The 23002-nt window shown below is 36.3% G+C and overlaps 1 protein-coding gene across 2 annotated transcripts in view; it reads left to right on the top strand.

The window, feature by feature from the left end:
* The window catches only part of LAMA4 (laminin subunit alpha 4), a 202355-nt gene that overhangs the window by 129349 nt on the left and 50004 nt on the right, over positions 1-23002 (top strand). For both annotated transcript variants that reach the window (XM_056818671.1, XM_007485204.2), the window contains exons 12-17: positions 5032-5148; positions 9905-10053; positions 12932-13073; positions 13642-13738; positions 18257-18373; positions 20997-21176. In XM_056818671.1, coding sequence (XP_056674649.1) covers positions 5032-5148; positions 9905-10053; positions 12932-13073; positions 13642-13738; positions 18257-18373; positions 20997-21176 — 802 coding nt within the window. The remainder of the gene's footprint in view (positions 1-5031; positions 5149-9904; positions 10054-12931; positions 13074-13641; positions 13739-18256; positions 18374-20996; positions 21177-23002) is intronic.

Here is a 23002-nt window from a genome sequence, read left to right as displayed (position 1 = left end):
TGACCCTATTTGGGATTTTCTTGGCAAAGATAGTAGTTTGACATTTTCTTCTTCCTTTTACGGATGAGGAAATTGAGGTACAGAGTTAAGTGACTTGTCCAGTGTGACATAGCTACTAAGTGTCTGAGGCCAGATTTGAGCTCATGAAGATGAGTCTTTCTGACTCCAGGTCTGCTTCTGTCTGTCTGTCTGTCTGTCTTTCTGCCTGTCTCTCTCTCTCTTTCTTTCTTTCTCTCTCTCTCTCTCTCTCTCTCTCTCTCTCTCTCCCTCTCTCTCTCTTCTCTCTGTCTCTGTCACTCTGTCTCTCTGTCTCTCCTCTCTCTCTTTCTCTTCTCTCTTCTCTTTCTCTTCTCTATCTCTGTTCCTCTGTTCCTCTCCCTTCTCTCTCTTCCATTTACCTGCTGATTATCATGTGTTATCTATACAGCATAGTAATTTGTGCAAAGTGACTATGAAACACTTTGTTAGTCTCTTTTGACGCATTTAGATACTTAAAACAGTCTTGAAAATGTCTTGAAAAACTAGAACAGTTAAAACTCTTCCCTAAAATAGATCAGATTTTTTCCTAACTCATTCAAATTAATTTGCTTTACCTGTAGTGAAATTTGACTTCATGACTTTTACAAAGCAAATATGAAAGCCTTACATTCCTTTAGGGTAGCATATTTCATATGGTCTCAGAAAATAGCACCAATAAATGACAGAAGAGACAGGTAGGTGGCATAGTGGATAAAATATTGACCTGGAGTCAGGAAAACTTTTCCTGAGTTCAACTCTGGCCTCAGATACTTAGTAGCTGTGTGATCCCGGACAAGTCACTTAACCCTATTTGCCTCAGTTTCATCATCTGTAAAATAAGCTGGCAAATGACTCCAGTATCTTCACCATGGATATTACAAAAGGGGTCATGAAGAATTGGATATGATTTAACAGTCAGTTTGAGCACCATAAAAAACCCTCAAGATATATTATTTCTCCTAGTCATTACCCTCAAGGGTAAATGGTCAGTGAGGGGTTTTATCAGTAGAATAAAGCTTCAATATTAAAATTTAGGAAATGGTCTTTAGAAAGTATAATTGTCAAAAATGGAAATTCCCTTTGTATTGACTTCCCATATACTTCCTTATTAAAATCAACACACTACTTGTCCTGTGTATGGAACAGAGCATGAAGCAGGCTGAACATGACAGTCATTATGCTGTAATATGCCAATATTAACTTCATTTTTCATAATTATTTTTCCTTGCTTTGTACTTCTTTAAATAGGGTACAGATTTCTTCGTGAAGACCTTGTCAATGCACTGGTCTGCACTTAATACTGTAGAGATATAGTGATGTAATAATTAGTTTTAAAGTCATAAAGTTCTGTGATCAAGTCTGGCTGTGTGACCTTGGGCATGTCACTTAAATAATTCTCTAAGGTTTAAAGTTGCAGAGGCATCAGTTGACACTGATAGAGGGAATTCCTTAACCAGGAGTTCTTTAGGAGTCTTATCTTTTGGTTAATGCTAAATGAAAAAAATTCTGTACTAACTTGAAAATGTTATCAATTCTGCTGCATATAATAGTTGGGTTCCTCATACAGGACTACTAGTATCTAGCTATAACCTACATTTGAGTTAGATAAACTCTCTTCTTTAGAAAATTAACCACAAATGCTTCCTCAAAGGCCCTTTGCAGACTGTCATCCAAGGAAAACTACCCTAAATAGGCTGTCATGCAAATAGCCCAGACAGCAGCAAATCTTATAATTAGAAGAGTAAAAAATCTTTCAGTTGCTTGTTTCTAGTCCCTTCCTTTATCGATCAGACAATAAGCATTTATTAAGTACATCATGCAATAGTAAGAATAGTAATGCCCTGGAGATGGAAGGAAGGAAGGAAGGAAGGAAGGAAGGAAGGAAGGAAGGAAGGAAGGAAGGAAGGAAGGAAGGAAGGAAGGAAGGAAAGAAGGAAGGAAAGAAGGAAGGAAGGAAGGAAAGAAGGAAGGAAGGAGTGAGGGAGGAGGGAGGGAGGAGAAAGAAGAAATAAACACAAATTTATTGAGTGTTTACTACATGCCACATACTCTGCTAAACCCTGAGATTACAAATTCAAAAGAGAGTCCCTGTGGAGTTTAGAGTGAAGTGGATTATCTTTCTGTCATCATGAGCTGGTACTGATTGAGCCCCAACAATGACAAAACTATACTAGGACTGATGTAAACATATAGCACTGCAGTGCCTTTCCTGTGGGAAGGGAAGTGGATAAACAAAGAATTTCCTCTATTTATGGTGGTGATAGTAGAACTGGGATGAGAGGGTGAGGGGAAGATAGACATTTTGTCTGTTTTGTCAGCCAGCAATGTGTTTAAAGTAAGTGGGAACCCACATTCCATTTCCATTTAATCAGGGATGACTCTATGGAGAAAGATGGAGGTGAAGTCAACTTAGAAGGAAGATTTTATGTGCAAATGGCTAATTATCCTGTAGAGGTATTAATGTTCTCTGGTCCAGAATGGTGCCATTGTGAATGTTTTAACTTAATGGCTTCCTACTCCAATTAAAATTGTCATTTCCAAAATAACTTCTTAGTCTTCCCTGTGACTAAACCTAAAATAAATATTTGACTTTTCACCTCTAAATTTCAATCTAATTCTACTCAATGAATACTAAGTAGCTCTTAACTCTTTCAGCACCACCATCCAATCGAGATCTCTAGAGACCATGCCCAAGAGGAGCTAAGTAACTCAGCTTTGCTCTGAGAACTATTGAATCAACACTACTATTCACTTCTGGAAAGCACACATCATTTGGCTGCCTTATTGTTCTACTTAATAGCCTTGTAACTTCCCTGATCACAACTCCCCTGTATGTGCTTTCTCCTCCACTGAATTATAGGCTACTTGAGATCAGGAACTGTCTCACTTTCCTACTTGTATACCTAGATTAGCAAAGAAATGAGCACTTAATGAATCAATTTCTTCTTCAATCACTCCTTATACATGTCTCTCAACAAGTCAACAATTCAATTAGTATTTAAGAACTAAAAACATGCCAGAAACTTAGCTAAACTCTGGGAGGAAAAATACAAGTAGAAAGAAAGACAACACATCTAGGTGGCTCAAGAGATTAGAGGGACAGGACTGGAGATGGGAGGTCCTAGGCTCAAATCTGTCCTAAGACACTTCCTATCCCTGTAACCCTGAGCAAGTCACTTAACCCCAATTGTCTAACCCAGCCTTGGAGAAGGGTTTTGAGTTGGGGTGCCCAGAGGGCAACTTCAAGCTGCCTTTGAGCCACCAACACTGCCTCCCTCTCCCATTATCCAAAAGAGAAGAGGGAGGAAATACTCCCTTTTGGCAGCTAGACACAGGGGCAGGGCATGCAAAAAAAATGTCCTCAGGAACTGGGAAGAGGGGAAAGGGAGCAGCTCCCCTATGCCAGGGCCAGCACACAGTACCAATACTTTGCCATTGCTGGTCTAATCCTTACTACTCTTCTACTTTGGAAACAATACTTCATATTGATTCTAGGATGGCAGGTAAGGATTAAAAAAGGGGGAAGAAGGAGAAAAGAGGAAGGAAGGAAGGAAGGAAGGAAGGAAGGAAGGAAGGAAGGAAGGAAGGAAGGAAGGAAGGAAGGAAGGAAGGAAGGAAGGAAGGAAGGAAGGAAGGAAGGAAGGAAGGAAGGAAGGGAGGGAGGGAGGGAGGGAGGGAGGGAGGGAGGGAGGAAGGGAGGAAGGGAAGGAGGGAGGGAGGGAGGGAGGGAGGGAGGGAGGAAGGGAGGAAGGGAGGGAGGGAGATAGCAAGGGAGGCAGGAAAGAAAATTGCCAACCAATCAGAGAGAGAGAGAGTCCAGAATAATTACAATGTGTAAAGTGCTTTGAGGAAAGATTTCTAAGACATTGTAGAGAACATCTAAGAAGAGACTCAGTAGTACAGCCTATGGAGAGGCTTTCTAATTAAAACCATCAGTTCTTTGAGGAAAATAACTATCCCTGATAAGGGCCTTATAGAAACCCTCAAGCACTCATTAATCACTCTAGACAGGATTAGCTAATATAATCTTGAGTATCCTTTTGGCCATCTCTAGTTTTTCTTATTGTCTCTAGACCACTTCCAGATAGTCTAGCCTCTGGCTACATCCTCTTTTCCTAGTCTATGTGTCTGTGATGGGAAACCTGTTAGAGATTGAGTGCCCTTCCTGTCCTACCCCTAGATCATGTGCCATGCCCCTCCCCTCCTACAGAGTGCTAGGTGAACCCCACCTATCCCTTACCCCATACAGGGGAGGGAGAAAGTGCTCCCATTGGGCTGCTGGGCAGAGGGGCAGATAATTGAGGAATGTCCTCAGTAAGTATAGAGAGGGGGAGAGGAGTGGAACTCACTCCCCTCTATCTCTGCTGCCTGTAAACCCCATCTTAGACCACCACCCCAACTCCTCTTACCCTACCCCTGGCTCCCATTAGGCTGCTGGGCAGAGGGGCAGATGAAGTGAAAAAATGGCCTCAGGCACTGTGGAGTGGGGGAAGGGAGAAGCTCTGCAGTAGTCCCTCTGCCTTTCTAGCAATGAACTGGGGGGTGGGGGGGGGCGGGGAAGAGCATCTGCATGTTCACCCAGAGTGCTCTGAGTGCCATCTTTGGCACCCATACCATAGATTCATCATCATTGCTCTATGTAAACAATTAACTGTCCTTCCTTTCATATACTTCCCTAAAGCATATATAAGACCTTGAGTTCTAGAGTTCAGAAGAAATTCCCATTACAGCATTCCCAGAGCAGTGACTCTGTGTGGTGGTCTATGCCTCCCCTGTCCTGATTTAAAGTGTTCTATTATAATTACTTTGATAGTTCAGTGTTTTTTCCTGTTGACAATAAGATCACTTATTAAGAAATCAAAGATGTATTTGAATTCTCTTGTTTCCTTTGAATTGTTTACTATCACAAGGACATAAATGACTATCAATGAGTCTAACTCCTACTTTCATATATCCTTACATAGTTTTTAAAAATTATTTTTTCTTCCTCTTTCCCACATTCTCTCTGCCTAGAAACAACATGAAAGAGTCAAAGAACAGGTAGCTATGGTGAATATCTCTTTGAGTGAATCTGCAGAATCTCTGGAAACCCCTCGTCTAACCATCTCTGAACTAAGTGATATAATACAGGTAACTAATTACCTAAGACAACTGATTTATGTGATCACAGGGTACTTGGGAAAACTGGACAACTCAGAGGGGGGAAATCATTTATTGAAAATCAGATTAGTTAACATTCTGAAAATAAAGCAAGCTAATTGATTCCACATCAGATTGCCTCTAAAATATTGTGTACAATTCTGGGTGCCACATTTTAAAGGGACATACATCATCTGGAAAGAATGCATAGGAAGGCAACTAGCATGATGAAGTGCCATATGAAGACCGCTTGAAGGAACTGGGTGTTTTTAACCTGATAAAGACCAGACTTAAAAAGAACATAATAGCCTTCTCTAAAATTTGAGGGACTGCTAGTTGGAAAAGAGATTAAATTGTTTGTCCCCAAAGGGCAAAACCAATATCAATGCCTAGAAATTGCAGTCCATGACATGGATAGAGAGCTGGAATTAGAGTCAGGAAGACTCAAGTTTGATTTCTTTCAAAGATGCTTTTTAGCTTTGTGACCTTCAGCAAATCACTTTTTCTCTCTCATCATTAGTTTCTTCATCTGTAAATGAGGTTATTGGCTTATATGATCTTTAAAGTCCCTTCCAGTTCTAAATCTATGGTCCTTTGAATTATAAAATGAGAATAAGGATAACATCTATTTCAGGGGGTTGTAAAATACTTTGAAAACCTTTAAAACTGCATAAATGTTAGCTATTATTATTTTTGTCATCATCAGTAATAATAACATAAGGGGGTTGACCTTTCACAGAACTGATCACAGTAAAGGCGATAGAAAATGAAATGTTTAATCATATAAATGTAGGCATGCAAGGTGATTCCTTTTTGATACAAATTAGTCCTTTTAGTTAATCTCTAGAGAATGAAGTATGATAAGTTATGCCTCTGAGTGACCTTTACAAAGCCTGTTTCACTGAGTCCAGGAAAGAAACTCAAAGAGATATATAGCTCATAGCCTTACAAAGAGACATGTGGAGCTGAAGAATGATGCCTGGGCCTGGGAGAGCAGAAAAAAGCAAAGAAAAATTTCAGTTGTCCAGGAGACATGCTGTTTTAATCAATTAGACATGAGGTATATTGGGACAGAAGATGTGTAGTGGAAATCACTTCTCAGATTACAGACTACCCAAGGAGGTAATACTGTGTATTCCCTGGAACTTCTTCATGGGAATCTGAATCTTTTTTTTTTCCCATCCGGCCTTTTAAAAAAATATATCTTGTTTATATGACTTAAATATTAACTTTTTCTTTATAAACAGTATTGACAATTGTGGGGTATATTTTTGGAAATACATTTGAGAGGAGAAAATTATGAGGGAAATATCCCTAGAGAAGGGGAATAGGAATAGATCTAACACTGAAGTAATTTGCCAGAAGCTCTGTCCCTGTGTAAACCTCAAAATTCCTTAGACTTATAAATGTTGGAAATTTCACCATTGGGATATTTCATACTTGGAAAATTTCTTACTGATAGTCTATTGGAATGGGAACTCCATTGGCATGGGAGGTTCCTTCTCTTCCCTTCTTAAGATTACTTTAGGACAGAAACCCTTTGCTGAACAATGGAAAGGACTTTGACCTATGCTTAAGCATAGAACAGGAATTTCTTTGAGTCATGATTGATTTAGAATTTATACAATGGAGATACTTGGAATAAATCTCCACCCTATTCAGTCCTAATAGGATTGAGTAAGGGCTGCAGCCTAGATCAAAATTTAATTATTCCAATCTCTACCATACTCAAGTTAACAGGATTTAGAAAGGGCTGTAGCAAAGGAGTATAGATTTAATCATTGGAAAATATGACCTTCAACAGACATGTGCAAAAAGCCAGAAACCTCTGGGCGGTCCTGGGTTAAGCGAGAGCCTCCATTGACAGGGAAATTGATGAAGAGTGATTGGTAGATGTGAGGACTGAGGGGAGGCAACTTGGATGGTGTCCTTAAAGATAGGAGGGTCTGGAGACAGAAGGGGTGGAGTTTTTGGAGCGGTGTGGTTCCTGGGCTCTGAGGAAGCTTGCTCTGAAGGAAGCTGAAGGTGGGGGCCTCTGAGACTGTTTCTCCATTTTGGACACGTGAGTAATAGGGACTGATCTCTTTTCTTTGCCCCAGCTATCTAAGGGCTTGGGCCTTTTGGCCCAGCCTAAACAGAAGGGGTATTTAAGCCCTATTCCCTTCTCTCCCCTTTCTCTCTCTCTATATATCTCTAATTCCTTTCTTGCTCCTATTGTAATTAAACTCCAAAAAAGGCTGACGGCTGACTTGAGTTTTTCATTTAGGAATTACATAGCTGATTCCTTGGCGACCTTAAATTAATATATATCAGTCTTTTAAAGTGATTCCCTTGTAACACCTGACTGCTGAGGGCTCAGCAGCTCAGCGCTAACAATATGATAAAGAGAATGATAGATCCTTTGATACTAATTCCCACCTGAGTAGAAACAAAGTGTGTGTGTGTGTGTGTGTGTGTCTGTCTGTCTGTCTGTCTGTCTGTCTGTTTGTCTGTGTATTTAACTTGGGAACCAATCTGAGTGAGAAGATAGTAGCATAAAGGAGCAAATAGGAGTAGTTGAACAACCCTGATCATCATCCTCTTAATTCAACTATAATAATGTTATTCATATGTAGATGATTTACTCCTTCTACATTAAAGGATCAGAGGACTTAGAATATGATATTTTGGAGGGCAAATGAACTAGGACTACAACCAAGAATTACCTACCTATGAAAACTGAATACCTATCAAAACTTTTTGGGAGGGGAGGAGGAGGGATGAATATTCAATGAAAGAGAGAATTTTCAAGTATTCCTGTTGAAAAGACCAGAGCTGAATAGAAAATTTGACGCTCAAATATGTCTCAAGCAAAGCATATAAAGGTAAACAGGAAAGAGAAATCAAAAGAGATCCAATAAGGTTGAATTATTTATATCCCTACATGGGAAGACAGCATTTGTAACCCTAAGAACTTTGTCATTATTGGAACAGTTAGAAGGAAAATACATAAACAGAAGGCAAGGATATGAGTTGAATATGATGGATGACTTCTAAAAATATTAAATTACAGAGTGAGAAAGAGGAGTGCATTGAGAGAAAGGGGAAGGGAGAAATATAATGGGGGTAAGTTATCTCACATAAAAGAGGCCTGGAAGAGTTTTAACCATGGAGGGGAATATTTTGTGGGTAAGGTAGAAAAGGTAGGGTAGGGAATGCCTGAACCTTACTATTATCAAAATTGACTCAAAGAGAGAAGAACATACAGGTTCAATTTAGTATAGAATATATATCTTACCTTTCAGAAAATTTGAAGAAGGAAATGAGGGTGGGGCTGATATAAAAGAGGGCAGTTTGGGGGAGGAGGTTGTCAGAAGCAAACCACTTTTGAAAATGGACAGGAAGAAAGGAAAGAAAGTAGGATGAGTGGGAGAAATAGGATAGAGAGAAACATACCGTAATCATAAGGCAAAAAGAAAAAATTACAACAAAGCTGTCTAATAAAGACCTCATTTCTTAAATACATAGAGAAATGAGTTAAATGGATCAGAACTCAAGTCGTTCCTCAATTGATAAATAGTCAAAGGATATATAAACAGGTGGTTCTCAGACAAAGTAATTAAAGTTATTTATAGTCATTTGAAAAAATGCACTAAATTACTATTAATTAGAAAAATGCAAATTAAAACAACTCTGATGTATCAACCCACACTTAGAAGATTGACTATTATGAAATAAAAGGAAAATATCAAAGTTGGGGGGATGTAGGAAAATTGAGATGCTAATAAATTGTTGGGGAAGTAGTGAACAAATTCAACCATTCTAGAGAGCAGTTTGGGTCTATACTCAAAGGGTTATAAAACCAAATAATACTCTTTGATATAGCATTACCTTTACTAGGTTTTTAACCCAAAGAGATTTTTTTAAAAAGAGGAAAATATTTAAAGCAGCTATTTTTGTAATGGCAATGAATTGGAAAGTGAGAGGATACCCATCAATTGGGAAATGGCTAAATGGTTGTATATGATTATAATTTATTACTATTATGCTATATGAAATGACAAACATGAGGACTTCAGAAAAACCTAGACTTATAGGATATGATACAAAGTGAAGCAAGTAGAAGCAGGAGAACATTGTACACAATAATGTTCAAAGAACAATGGTGAATAACTTAGCTATTCCAATTAATTAATCAATCAAAAAGAATCCCAAAGTATTCATGATGAAAAATGCTATCTACTCTCAGTGAAAGAACTGATGGAGCCCGAATCCAGACCAAGCCATTCTTTTTTCACTTTCTTAATTATTTTTTTGTTCTAATTTCCTTCCACAAAAGGATTAATATGGGAAATTTTTTAACTTGATTACACATGTAAAATCTATATCAGATTGTGAGGCAAGAGGGCAAGGAGGGAGAGTTTGAGACTCAAGATTTTTTTTAATGATTGTTAAAAACTTTTTATATGTAATTGGATGAAAATAAAATATAAAATTTTTAAATAAAATAAAATAATTAGATTTTTAAAAGATGATAGAGAATGCAAAGTATAGTATGACAAAAACTAGAACATAGAGAACAATGTCATTTTTACAATACTTTAATCCTACATGTATTCTCAGAGATAAACTTAGTTGCTCTTCAAATTTGAAAGAATGAGGTTTAATGGGGGGAAGCACTAGAATTTTGATTTTGAATTAAATTTTAGAATTTTAAAGTTTTATTAAATTGTTTTCTTATTAATTTTCTTGTCAATATTTTCTTTAGAATGCATCAGGGATCTATGCAGAAATAGATGGAGCCAAAAAAGAGCTACAAGATAAATTCTCCAATCTGACTACCCTTGACCATGACTTGGTCCAACGGGCTATGGAGCATGCAGAGGACCTTCAGCAACAGGCTGATGAACTAAATAGGTAATTTCTTGATGTAATGAGCTCTCAACAATGTAAGACAAAGAAATACGATGTAAAATATTTTTAGAAGTTCTCATCTTCTTATCAGCCATTCCTTTTATACATAGAGGATAATTTTCCATATCCAAAATGCTAAGTGAAGCTAATTGGGAATTAGGAATGAAACTGACTTCTAGTAAGTACTCAAGCCATTCAACTATGCCTAGCAGGAACTATTTGATTTCAACACCTATTAAGAGAAAATCAATTGACAATTTTTCTCATAGCACCTCGTAGAGTGCCATGAAACCTTTGGGCAATCAATAAATGTTAACTAAATTGTACCAAATGGAATTGAAATTGACTTCATGAACGTGAAGCAACAGAAAAACAATGAGATACATTATATAGAAAAAAAACAAGAAATAACAAATAAGAACATTTAAAGCTGATGGATAAAACATGAAACTATTGGTTTTCACATTTTCTTAGAAAATTTAAACCAACTCTTCATTATCTAGATTTCTGTTTTCAGTTTTTTTGTTTTCTTTTCATTTTAAACCCTTAGAATTCAATTTACTACACACTAGAATACACAAAACTTTTTAAAGTGATATCTTAGTTTTGAGAAATAATATAATAAGCCCACATACAAAGAGAACATTAAGGGATTTATGATGGTATTGTTGATATTATATTGGAAGTTTTTAAGTAAATGCAATGTAAGGAACTACACTAAGAACAGAGAATACAAAGATGGAAATGAATTAGGTCAAAATCCATCATGTGGCTGTTTTTTAGGTCCATCCTATGGGATCCTTTAGGTATTTTAGTGAATAGCTTCTCACATAGGGAATATAACACATCTTTTTTTTTTTAACCTATTCTATAGTGAATGTCTGAGATATCCTATCTCTGACATTAGTGACTGTGTGATCCTGAGCAAGTCACATAACCTCTCTACATTGTTCCTGTCAACCCTCTAAGAGTTGCAAAGAAAATATTGATGTGAATTATTGGAGGAGTTTCTTCACTGGAAGTTCCATATACCAATGAAATCATAAATTCAGTCCTCATACTTTTCGTTTGTAGTAAATAGCAAGATTCTAGGGAAGTTATTAAATTTGTTTACAAAAATGCACCATTTCTAATCATCTAATAGCCACATAGTCAAACCAAACAATATTTGCTACTCTAAGAAAAGGATGTATGATGTAGTAGGAAGAAGCACTTGGCTGGGTGTTAGAAAGACTCTAACTTAAAGACTTAACTCTAATACTAATCTAATACCAAAACTAACCCAATACTAATATACTCTTTAGGGGCCTTTAGAAAACTCCTGAGAAATTATCTAGTAGTTCATAGATGGGTTTGACTCTGTGTTAATTGTTTTAGTAGAAAAGTTTGCTCTGCTAAAGAAACCACAGAGTGTTTGTATACTATGTGAGAGATGCAAAGAAGCATCCACATTTATAATTATGAATATGATCCAATATTTATGAAATGGGCACAGTTTGTGATTTTGTTCAATAGATAGAAAGAATGCATTGAGAAATGTCCCCTTTCAAGAAAACAAAAATGTAATCGTTATCAATTATTAATGTGCATTGGGTGACTATTCCTGATGTTAAATCAATCATTCCAATGAAATCCAACAATATTTATGAAAGGGCTATTATATTAAAGGAGGTAGATAAGTGGTGCAGTAGATAGAGTGTCAGCTCTGAGGTCAGAAAGACTCCTTCCTGAGTTCAAATCTGAATTCAGACATTTACTAACTGTATAGCCCTGGGTAGGTCTCTTAGCCCTGTTTGCCTCAGTTTCCTCATCTATAAAATTATGTTGGTTGTCTCTCGAACCAAGGATGACGATTGTCTTTGGGCGTTTTTGTGCACAAAGACACCTGTGCATGAAGATTTAAGTGGAAAAGTCGATGCACAGAGACAGTCCCAAATTAGCTGAAGAAGGAACAGCTAGGTCGCTCAATGGATAGAGCCTGGAGAGAAGAAGTCCTGAGTTCAAATTTGACCTCAGATATTTCCTAACTGTGATCCTGGGCAAGTCATTTAACCTCAATTGCCTTGCTCTTATTGCTTTTTTGTCTTGGTGCCAATGCTTAGTATCAGTTCTTAGACAGAAGGTAAGGGTTTGTTTTTTAAAATAGCTAGATAAAGAAATGGCAGACCCCTCCAGCATCTTTGCCAAGAAAACCTCAAATAGGGCAACAAGCAGTTGGCAAGACTGAAAACAACTGAACAACAAATTACATTCATGGCACTCTGCTAGGTTCTCTTGCCACAAAGGCAAAATAATACAAACCCCAAAAGCCCCTGTCTTCAAGGAGCATAGACCCCTACAACATATAAATAGTTAGGAGTATATATGACATATAGAAGAGATGAAAAGCTTCATGGACCTGTAACATTATAAACATTGACACACAAACAAAATAGACAACTGGCACTCGAGGGAGAGGGCTATAGATATGTAATTGTTTCTAAAGAAAAAAATGGCTCAGAAAAATCCCCATTAGGAAATACCATTCCAAAATCAAAATAAAGATGCATATCAGCTACCATTATGAGAGGGGGGAAAAGTGGAAGTATCCCTATTTAGGAAAGAGGCTTTTCTCAATCATTACTTCCCTTCTCCAAGCTAGTAGAGCCTTCCTTTCCAATACCCTTCAGTTACTCTATGTATTTTGTATATTCTTATTAATTTACATATTCTCTCCCCTATTAGAACATAACCTTTTTTGAGGGCAAAACTGGTTTTGCTTTTTTTCTGTGTATGCCCAGGACTTACAACAGTGCTGTTTTTGATAGACCGAAGCATGGAGTAGAAAGGAGAAATGACAAAAATTAAAATCATCACTTTTTCCTTTTTGTGTTTTCCATAGGAGTCTGCACAGACTGGATACAAATGGGTTAGTACAGAAAGCTCTAGATGCCTCAAATGTCTATGAAAACATCATCAACTATGTACATGAGGCCAACGAGTCAGCAGTACTTGCCTTGAGCATTACAGACAGAGTCAGTGATGTAAGTCTTGTGGCTCCACTTCAAACTCTCTGCTTGTTTCTTCATGTGCCAAAGGGGTGGGCAGACAAAGAAGAAGAGGAAGAGACAGGAAGAATAGGGCAGAAATGGAGGCAGGGAGGGGAGGGGAAAGGGGGAAAGGAGAGAGCAAAGATGGGTTTTATTTGTGATATTTAGGTTTGAGTATGGCTTTTGAAATTGTGCTGGTTGGGTGATGGCAGATCAGAGAGATCAAATAGCAAATTCCTTCAAAAATAGTTTGACCTAAATCCATGGAGAAAACACTACAAAGAACAGTTCAGTCTTGTAGAATAGATGACTATTCTACATTGAGCCATCCTCGAAAAGTACTTAAGGGGGAAAAAAACCATAAAAAATAAAAAACAACCTTAGAAACACCAGGGAACTTACTTTCTCATACTCACATCTGATCTTAGTCTGAGCTGCGAAAACAGTTAGAAGAATTTGGTGGAGGCTGTCTAGGTGAAATACAGGGTAATATAAATCTCAAAGCTATAAAAAGCTAAATTTCTGCTGCAATTCTCACTCTCTTTTCCCCATTAATTTGTAGGCTGTAGGTGGGATTGACACTCAGATCACTTACCATAAAGATGAAAGTGAAAATCTTCTCAGTCAAGCCAAGACATTGCAAGCAACAGCAGATTCTAGTAAATATATTCTCTTCCTACTGATTTTTCCTATGATGTCATTATTGAACTTGGAAAGGCATTTCAGCATCCTAACACTAAAGAATTAATAATGCTAAGACAGAATAATACATCAGTATTTCCTGATAAGAATTAATGAATTAAAAAGAAAATCATTTTTATTTTTAACATAATAAACTTTACAACATAGTAAACTAACATAGTAAACTTTACATTATCTGGAATGATAGGTGGATGAGATATTCTAGGTAATAAAATATTTTGGCTATTAAAGTTGTCACTAGGGGGAAGATAGGTGGCTCAGTGGATTGGGAGCCAGGACTAGAGATGGGTAGTCTTAGGTTCAAATATGGCCTCAGACACTTCATAGCAGTATGACCCTGGGCAAGTCACTTAACCCCCACTGCCTAGCCCTTACTTCTCTTCCTGCCTTTTAATTAATATACAATATTGATTCTAAGATGGAAGGTAAGGGTCAAAAAATAGTTGTCACTAATTTTCAAAGAATAAAATGTGTTAAACCTGAAAACTATTTATATTCACATGAATATTCCAGTCTATTGTCATGATTTAAGCGGAGAGGCACTGAGCATCCAAATTGAGGATATTTATCCTTGGGTTTTCATCTTTACCCAAATAGTCAAATCATTAACTCATCCTACATAGATCAACAATTCATGGTGGTGACTGAGTGAGGAAAGTAGAGGCAAATTCTCCTCCAGGACCAATGGGGACATGAACCCCAACAAGGGACAGAACATGAAAGTCCCTGTCCCTCCAGTTTTCAGAGAAAGCTTAAATGCCAATTCCTTAGTTTTGTATTACTAACTTCAGGCCTATTCCTTGGACCCTGAACTTTCTCTTCACCTGGCAGTTTGTGCATAAAACCATCTCAGCCCCTTACATCTGTGCGCCCCACATTTACCAAGTTAACTAGCAGATGTCACTTTTCTGATCTTTTCCTCAGCCTGAGAGTTTCCCTAACTAGTAGCCTCCAAGTCAAGCAGGCTATCCATTACAATATGTTACTATTAAACAAATAGTACTATGATAGCATTTCTGTGAAAAACTGTGATTTAGAAGTTCTACACTGTTTTTATCCACAATGGCTAACATAATTTTTGGTACATAGTTAACAGGATAGATGCTTGCTGGTTGATTTCAACTCTCATAATCTATGACTGCCTCAATTAATTAAGGATTAACTAGGTTGAGCAGGTCCATTGTCTATTTCAAAACTATAAATTCTTGAAATATCTATTTAGTCTCATTTTTAAAAGTTCATTTTCAAGCCTATAACAATATTTTTTGTTTTGCAGTCCTAGAAAATAACAAATGTATTTAATAAGTTTTTGAAATAGACTATTTACTTAATCTTCCTAAACATCTATCTTTTACTGAATCAAAATTGAAAGGCCAGTGTTTTCTAACCTCACTATTAATTCTGATTTCTTTCATGTATAAATTCAGTTATCTTGCTTCAAATCTATGAGACTCATCTAGTGATAAAGGAATAGATTTTTCTAGCTAACGATTTTAAAGTCAAATGTTTCTATATCACTACTTTCCTTTTCTCTCCCACAGTTTAAAAACCATAATCAAAATTAATTGGGGTATGTGAGATTTTTCTGATACAGTTTTCTTAAATGTTTTCATTCATCTTTGATAATATGGAAAACTCAGATTTTCCCAAATGATTTCTTCTCCTTTTAACAATGTGTCAATTAAGCTTATGGAATAATCTCTTTTGTTCTTTCCACAGAGGGGTTTTTTGTACCATTTATTTTCATTTTTATATATAATATGATATGCTATATACAATAACATAATACATATGCTTTGTTGTAAATATGTATTAAATTATGATAAATATGGGCATCAATGGGAAACAAATTCTTATATTAGCTATTATCGACAAAGGATAGACTAATTCATCAGTATTCCATGTTGCTTGTCCAGAGAAATCTCTCTGGAGCCGTAATGTATGCCCTTCTAAACAACTGATAAAGTTTAAAACCCTATTTCATGGGCTTGCCTCTTCAGATCCCTCATCATTTTGGTAGTAGGCATTTAGGGGGAAGGTTTCTATAGGGGAGTGGAAGAGGAAATGCACAGATCTACCTCACTTTGTACACTAGATATATTCCTGAAAAGTCGTGCCTAAATTAAATATTTGAAAATCCAACCCTATTCTTCCTATCACATTATAAGGGATGGCATGTTGTATCATTGGATCATTTCTGATTGATCTTCATTTGACTGTTGGACTTAACATGGCAGTGTAATATTCCTCTGCATCCTAGCCACTCTGTATTACTGCCATTTCTATCAAGTAGCTAATAGTCTGTAATTCTTTTTAATTCCATATGGGATATACCACTTAAAGGAATTCTTTGATAGGGCCCATTTTCCTCAAAATCATTTTCTTCCATAACCAAGTGTCCAAATGAGAATAACCCTCTCCGTCACCTGTCACAGTCTCCAAATACTTTATTGATCCAACTCTTCTCTTGCTCCATACTTTAGCAGACCCTTTTTGGCATTAGAAATAGCTAGGTAAAGGAATAGAAAATTTATTTGGAAAAAAATTGTACATTTGGACCATACCATGTCCAGCACTGTGCACTGTACATGGGTGTTTAATTCATGTTTGCTGAAATTAGTTGACAGTAAGATGAAGTAACATTTCTGAATTGTATTTATTAAGAAGCTTCTTGCAATCTATAAAAAACTCAATACTACCCAGAATGGTGAAAACAGATACAGACTATGACATCTACTAAGTGGCATGGCTAAGCAGAGATTCGTTTATTCACTTGTCGATTTCCTCAATAAGCATTTTTCAAGTATCTACTATGTGCCAGGCACTGGGCTATGTTTTGGGAATACATAAAAGTAAAATAAAAGTCCATGGTCTTAAGAAGCTTAAATTCTTCTGAAGCATGCATGGCATATGAAAGCAATTGACTAATAGAATTAAAATTCACTGTTTATATTATATAACTGCAGGGAAGTTGCAAGGATCACTGTGTGAACATATTCAAATATATCATTTAGCAAGAGAAAAGGAATAGTGAAGCAGTAAGTAGCTATTATTTGTTGGCTATTGGTAGCAATATGTGGCATCTAAGGGGTACAATGGATAGATCACTGGGTTTGAATCATGAAGACATCTTCCTGAGTTAAAAATCTGGCCTCAATCCACTTACTCTGTCTAGTGGACAAGTTACTTAATCCTGTTTCTTCATTGGTAAAATGAACTGGAGAAGGCAATGGCAAACACTCCAGTATCTTTGCCAAGAAAACCCCAAATGGGGTCATGAAGAGTCATACACTTAAAACAATTCAATAACAACAAACAACCACATATTTGCCTGGGAATTTGGAAATGAACTAGAGAAAAGATGTGATACAATGAATAAAAAATTCAACTCAAAATCAAGAAGATTTGAGTTTAAGTCATGACACAAGACAAAGTAGACTCTGTAACCCTGGACAAATCACTTAATCCTCAGTATTATTAATTACTTAGAAGTTACCAGTCCATATTAGTAAAGAGAGTTTTCTCATTCTCTTTATACTAATGAAATCACAGACTCAGTCCTTATCCCTTATCCCTGGTGATAAAGCAGAGTATTCAGAGCAGGTTAACCAGGACAGGGAAGGGCTTTGAGTCCATGACATGTAAAAAACAGTTGAAGAGGGGCAGCTAAGTGACTCAGTGGATTGAGAGCCAGGCATAGAGATGAAAAATCCTGGGTTCAAATTTGGTATCAGATAATTCCTAACTGTGTGACTCTGGGCAAGTCACTTAACCCTAACTGCCTAGCTGTTACTGCTCCTCTGCCTTAGAATGAATATTCAGTATTGCTTCTAAGATGGAAGATAAGAGTCATTTTGTTGGGGAGGGAGTAAAAATCATTGAAGAAAGAGGGCATATTTCACTTGAAGAAAAGAAGACTCAGGGGAACATAATTATCTTGAAATATTTATATGAAAAGTACAAATAAAACATTACCTCCTTCTTTTGCCTAGGACAGTCCCAAATTGCAACTTAATGTCTGTACTCATATGCCTAACTCCAAAAATTCATTCTATTGTTCAACCCTCTGGCTCCATCACATTGATATCTGATGCACCTAGATCTTCTCCAATTGTACCATAGTCTAGAAGTCTAGATACAGTCCCTTGTAATCAGCTGGTCTAAGCTTGAGGTTGACAACATTCTCAGGACTAATCTTTGACTGTATATGTACAGCCAAAGTCCTTTTCATCCTATGTGGTCCCCTTTGGATAATTTCTGTTACAACAAAATGATGTTCTATATTTTCTACATATTTTCCACCTTCAAAAAAGAGATGATCTATATGAAAAATATGCTATGACAGATGATAATGTGTGGTAACCTGATTAAAAAAAAAGGAAGGGAAGAGCAGGATTTGGTAATGATGGTTGTTACTGCTTTCAACTAAATGGGGATTTCTCAGCTGCCTCAGAATTTCTGTTTTTTATCCAAAGGTAATGAGCAAGCTGTGGCTGATACCAGTCAGCGTGTTGGTGGAGCCCTGGCTAGAAAGAGCTTTCTGAAAAACAGGCTAAATGAAGCCATTAAGAAACTTCAAGCAGCAGAGAGAGGTAAGGAACAGTAGATAAAAATGAGACTTATCTTTTTGTCTATCATATTAACAAACAGACACAAAAGATCACATTCTGATGAGGAGCTACAACATTTCAGGATGTAGCAGCCTCTTCAGGGCTCACTTTTAATGCCCAAACTTGGCCATCATTTCTTTGACCTTAACTGTTAATAATAGTTTCTACAACACTCCACACTCAAATTCTTATCAAGCTAACATTGTGTGGGTGAAATCAAAGACCTAAACTAAAAACTCCAGCACTTGTCTTTCTTGATCAGACTACAGTGTTATCTTAGAGAAACAAGTGACTGAGAACAGGAGTGCATTCCCAAGCACCAAAAGGGTTGCAATTCTGTTTTGAACTCCAGATGTTTCAAGAGAAGGAAGATTTGTCCAGTTTAATCAAATACATGTGTTGGGATTTACAAGCACCCATTAGAGGATTTGCAATGCAGAATTTTTTTAAATGAATGCTTAAAAAGTTATTTATATATATAAGTGGAGGGGAATGTTTTTTTAAATGTACCTATTGGAGAATTTAGAACTCAAATTTTTAAATGAATGTTAAAAATTGTTTTTACATATAATTAGGGAAAAATAAAATATTATTTTAGAAAACCATTGGAAAAGTTAGAACTCAATTTTATATGGATGTTAAAAATTGTTTTTACATTTACATTACATAATGGGGGTGCAGAATTAAAAAAAAAGAATCCATCAGAGTTCCCTATCCTGAGAATGGGGCATGATGTTTTGATAGTGAAAAGAAAGAATAACTAGATTCCCAAATCTTAGAAAAGTTCATTTTTTTTAAATCACCTAAGAATAATCTAAGAAAGTAGGTTTGGTTTCCTGTTACCTTCAAACAATTTTCAAACTCTGATGATAATAAGACCTCAGGTATGAATTTCCCCTGGCATTGTGTGTGTGTGTGTGTGTGTGTATGTGTGTGTGATTTCTAACCTAGAAAATTTGGTAGTTTCTTTTTTCAAATTTATTTCTAGATCTAATAAAAGAGGAGGAATGCAGTGTTCAATTTCAGAATATTTTTTAGACTTTTTTGTCTATTAATAATACTTATCTAACCCAGGATCCACACCAAAAGTTCCTGGCTTATACCACTCAAGTTGAATCTCAAGAGTTTTCACACTAATCCCATTCTTTCTGGTTTTTGCCCACACACAAAGTGTCACCTAAGAACAACAGTATTGAAGTGATGTCAAGCTATACACAGAAGAAAAAAAAAGAAAAGTCTTCTACTCCATTGTAAGCATTTAGAATGACAATATTTTAAATATAGAGCAGACTTTACTTAACTGTACAAACACAAAGGACTTACACCTAGATCCCAAAAGAATCAAAACAATTCTGGTTCTTTATTTATTGATTCTCATTTTACCCAGGAATATATACAATCTTATTGACTTAAAAGTATTATTGTGGTATCAACCCTGTAGGGAAAATCACTTAGAATGACTCAACATGCCTCAGAATTCCTAGCCTCAGTTAAAAGTAAAAGTCCAGGCTCATTCCTTCACATTAATGCCACTCAGGTCCAACTTTGGCTCTATCTAGGACCTTGGCATTATGCAGGACTATGGACAGAAAATCCTGAACTTCTCTATTTCTGAAAGGCTGTATCCAAAAACATCAACATCTACCATTCCACCATTGCTGGACTGGATTCATATTGCTTCCAGTCTAAACCAAGGACTCCTTGCTGCCTCCAAAGCTGCTTCTCTATATTACCATCTCAGTATCCATTTCATTCACTGGAAAAGCCTCACAGATGCACAAATTTCTCCTCCAGGGAACTTAGACTGAGTCTCCATTTGTGACCTTTGTCCTCAGTCCTTTGGCTTTTTGGTTTTGTCTAAAACCTTCTTGCTTTTATCTAGTCTATTTCTGCTCTCCCCTTTAAAAGCCAAGTTTAAGGGTATAAGAACCTATTGTGAACCAATTAATCTCCTTGAAAATGGTGTCAAAAGGTCAGTGGCTCTATCCATCTTTTTTTTTTTTTAACTTTTACCTTCTGTCTTAGAATCAATACTGTGTATTAGTACCAAGACAGAAGACTGTTAAGGGCTGGGCAATGGGGGTTACGTGATTTTGCCCAGAATCACACAGCTAGGAAATATCTGAGGCCAGATGTGAACTCAAGTTCTTCTTTCTCTAGACCTGGTCCTCAATCCACTGAGGCACCTCACTGTCCATTAGTCGCATTTCTTATCAAGGAAGGAGACATCAGTAGTACCAGAGAAAACCTTCATCCATGATAACAAGAAGTCAATCTTGACAAAGGAATTAACCTCGTCAAGAGTACTTTACACTTTATTATTTTATTTATTTATTAACTATTATACTTTATTAAGCCTTACAGGATTCTCAAAAGCATATCTATCCTTCTACATTATGTCTTTGGAGCACTAGTAGCCCTTCAAAGGCACAAACATCCCTCTTAAATGTGCAAAAAAAATGTCAAATAATATTTCAATATTGAGGCTTAACTCAATGGTCCAAACTTTTAGAATCAATAATTCTTCCTTCAGTAAATGAATTTGCACATTCTTCAAATAAACAGCCAATATCTCTAAAAGGTAAATCACTATTTGTATCATCAGGTGATGCTGAGCGACGCCTGGATCACTCAAAGCGAATCATTGCAGAAGCTGAAAAGACAACCATGGAAGTTGGCCAAGCTACCACCCCAATGGTGAACAATCTAAATACCTGGTCCCAAAGCCTTCACCATTTTGATTCCTCAGCCTACAACACTGCGGTGGACTCTGCTAGAGATGCAGGTACTATACAGAACATCCTGACATCTGGTCAGATATTGGAGTTAGCCATTTTGTTTATATATTCAATAATGTAGCATAGTAGAAAGTACTGAAGAGGATTTGAAGTCAGAAGAATTGGGTTCAAACCCCTCTCCTCTATCCTTTAGAAATAAGGAGATCTTGGGAAAATTACTTCCCTTTTCTAGACCTCATTTTAGAGACCACAAGGTGGCCTCTATGGCCCCAACCTCTAAATCTATGATGATAGAATCTTCCTCGGTTAAAGAAAGCCCTTTATTAAAAAAAAAAAAATAAAAACTCTAAATATACAACCCATAGTTCCATGAGATCAATTTTTTTAATTATCATACTATAGTTTCCCATCATAGAAAATAAGCTTTCTATTTCTTGACTACAAAATCCTTTAATTTTCTTTTTTTAAACCTTTACCTTCAGTTTTAGTTTTAATTCTAAGGCAAGGCAGCAAGGGCTAGATAATTAAGGTTAACTGACTTGCTCAGCATCACATAGCTAGGAAATGTCTGAGATCAAATTTGAACTCAGCACCTTATGACTCTAGACCTGGTTCAATGTCCACTGTGCTACCTAGCTGCCCCAAAATCCTAAGAATCCATCTCTTTCAATTTCATTTGGTCTAGCAGAAACTTTATCTGTTTAATACCAAACAAATGGGGTATCCTTGAATTTTCAAAACACATAACTTTATATCCACCAGATATAGAACCATATATGGATTTTTTTGTATCTTCTTTTTCCAATGCAAGAATATTGATTCAATTATTTTTTAAACTTGTTCAACAAATGAAAGACAGGACAGAGCAGATAGTGACATCTTTTACTCACAGTAAAAAAAGACAACTTCAAGTCCCATCTCTGATATAATCTAGCTATGACTCTGTGCAAATCATTTAAAATCAAAGTATCTCAGGTTAACCTTTAAGACTTAAATTGTACAGGAAATCCTGACATGAGTTGATGAAGAGAGTTTCCTTATTGGGAGTTTCCTATAACAATGAAGCTACATGATTAGTCAAAAAAATTAACAAATGTCATTAGACTAATTTTAAAATGAGTAAGCTTTTCTTCGAGTAAACAGTTCATCCATGTGATAGTAAGGCTTCATTAATTACAATATATTACACATATCGTATGTACACATACATGTATGTAGATGTATATAATAAAAATGTAACATGACTATATGACATGTAATATAACTGCATAATTATAGTTCAATGAATATGTATAATAAATAGTTTACCCATATGATGGTAAGATCTGGTGATTTGCAGTATTGCTTAGTTTACTGAAAAGGAAATAATTTACTTTTTCATTTAATTTGGTTTTCATTTTGTATTTAGTTTAATTACATATTATTAAGTTTATTGAATAAGATGACTTGCTAAATAGAACCAACATTGACTCCATAAAAAGAAATTATCCTTCTCCAGTTGAACAGATTATTACCATAGAATAATCTGCTCAATGAAGAATCATATTATTACCATTAATCTAGTTCCATCACTATACATAAGAGCATTTGTTTGGATAATTTAAAGATGTGCTTGGATGCAGTGACTGATTATACATGTTCCACATATTTAGCCCTGGACAGTATTCATAATTTATTATGCAGTGTATTATTTATTATTTATCATTTTATTATGCATTATTATTATATATGACATGCAATATTATAAAGATACAGGTTAATGTTACTAGACTATTTCCCTTAATTGGGGTAACTATTTCCCAAAAATAGAGAATAAAGGAATCTCTTCTGGTGTCACCCACATTGTCTGCCTGAAAGATATTTCTCTCCCTGA

The sequence above is a fragment of the Monodelphis domestica genome, chromosome 2 (assembly GCF_027887165.1).
Source record: "Monodelphis domestica isolate mMonDom1 chromosome 2, mMonDom1.pri, whole genome shotgun sequence".
Taxonomy (NCBI): Eukaryota; Metazoa; Chordata; class Mammalia; order Didelphimorphia; family Didelphidae; genus Monodelphis; species Monodelphis domestica.
This window is presented reverse-complemented; position numbering and strand designations above follow the sequence as displayed.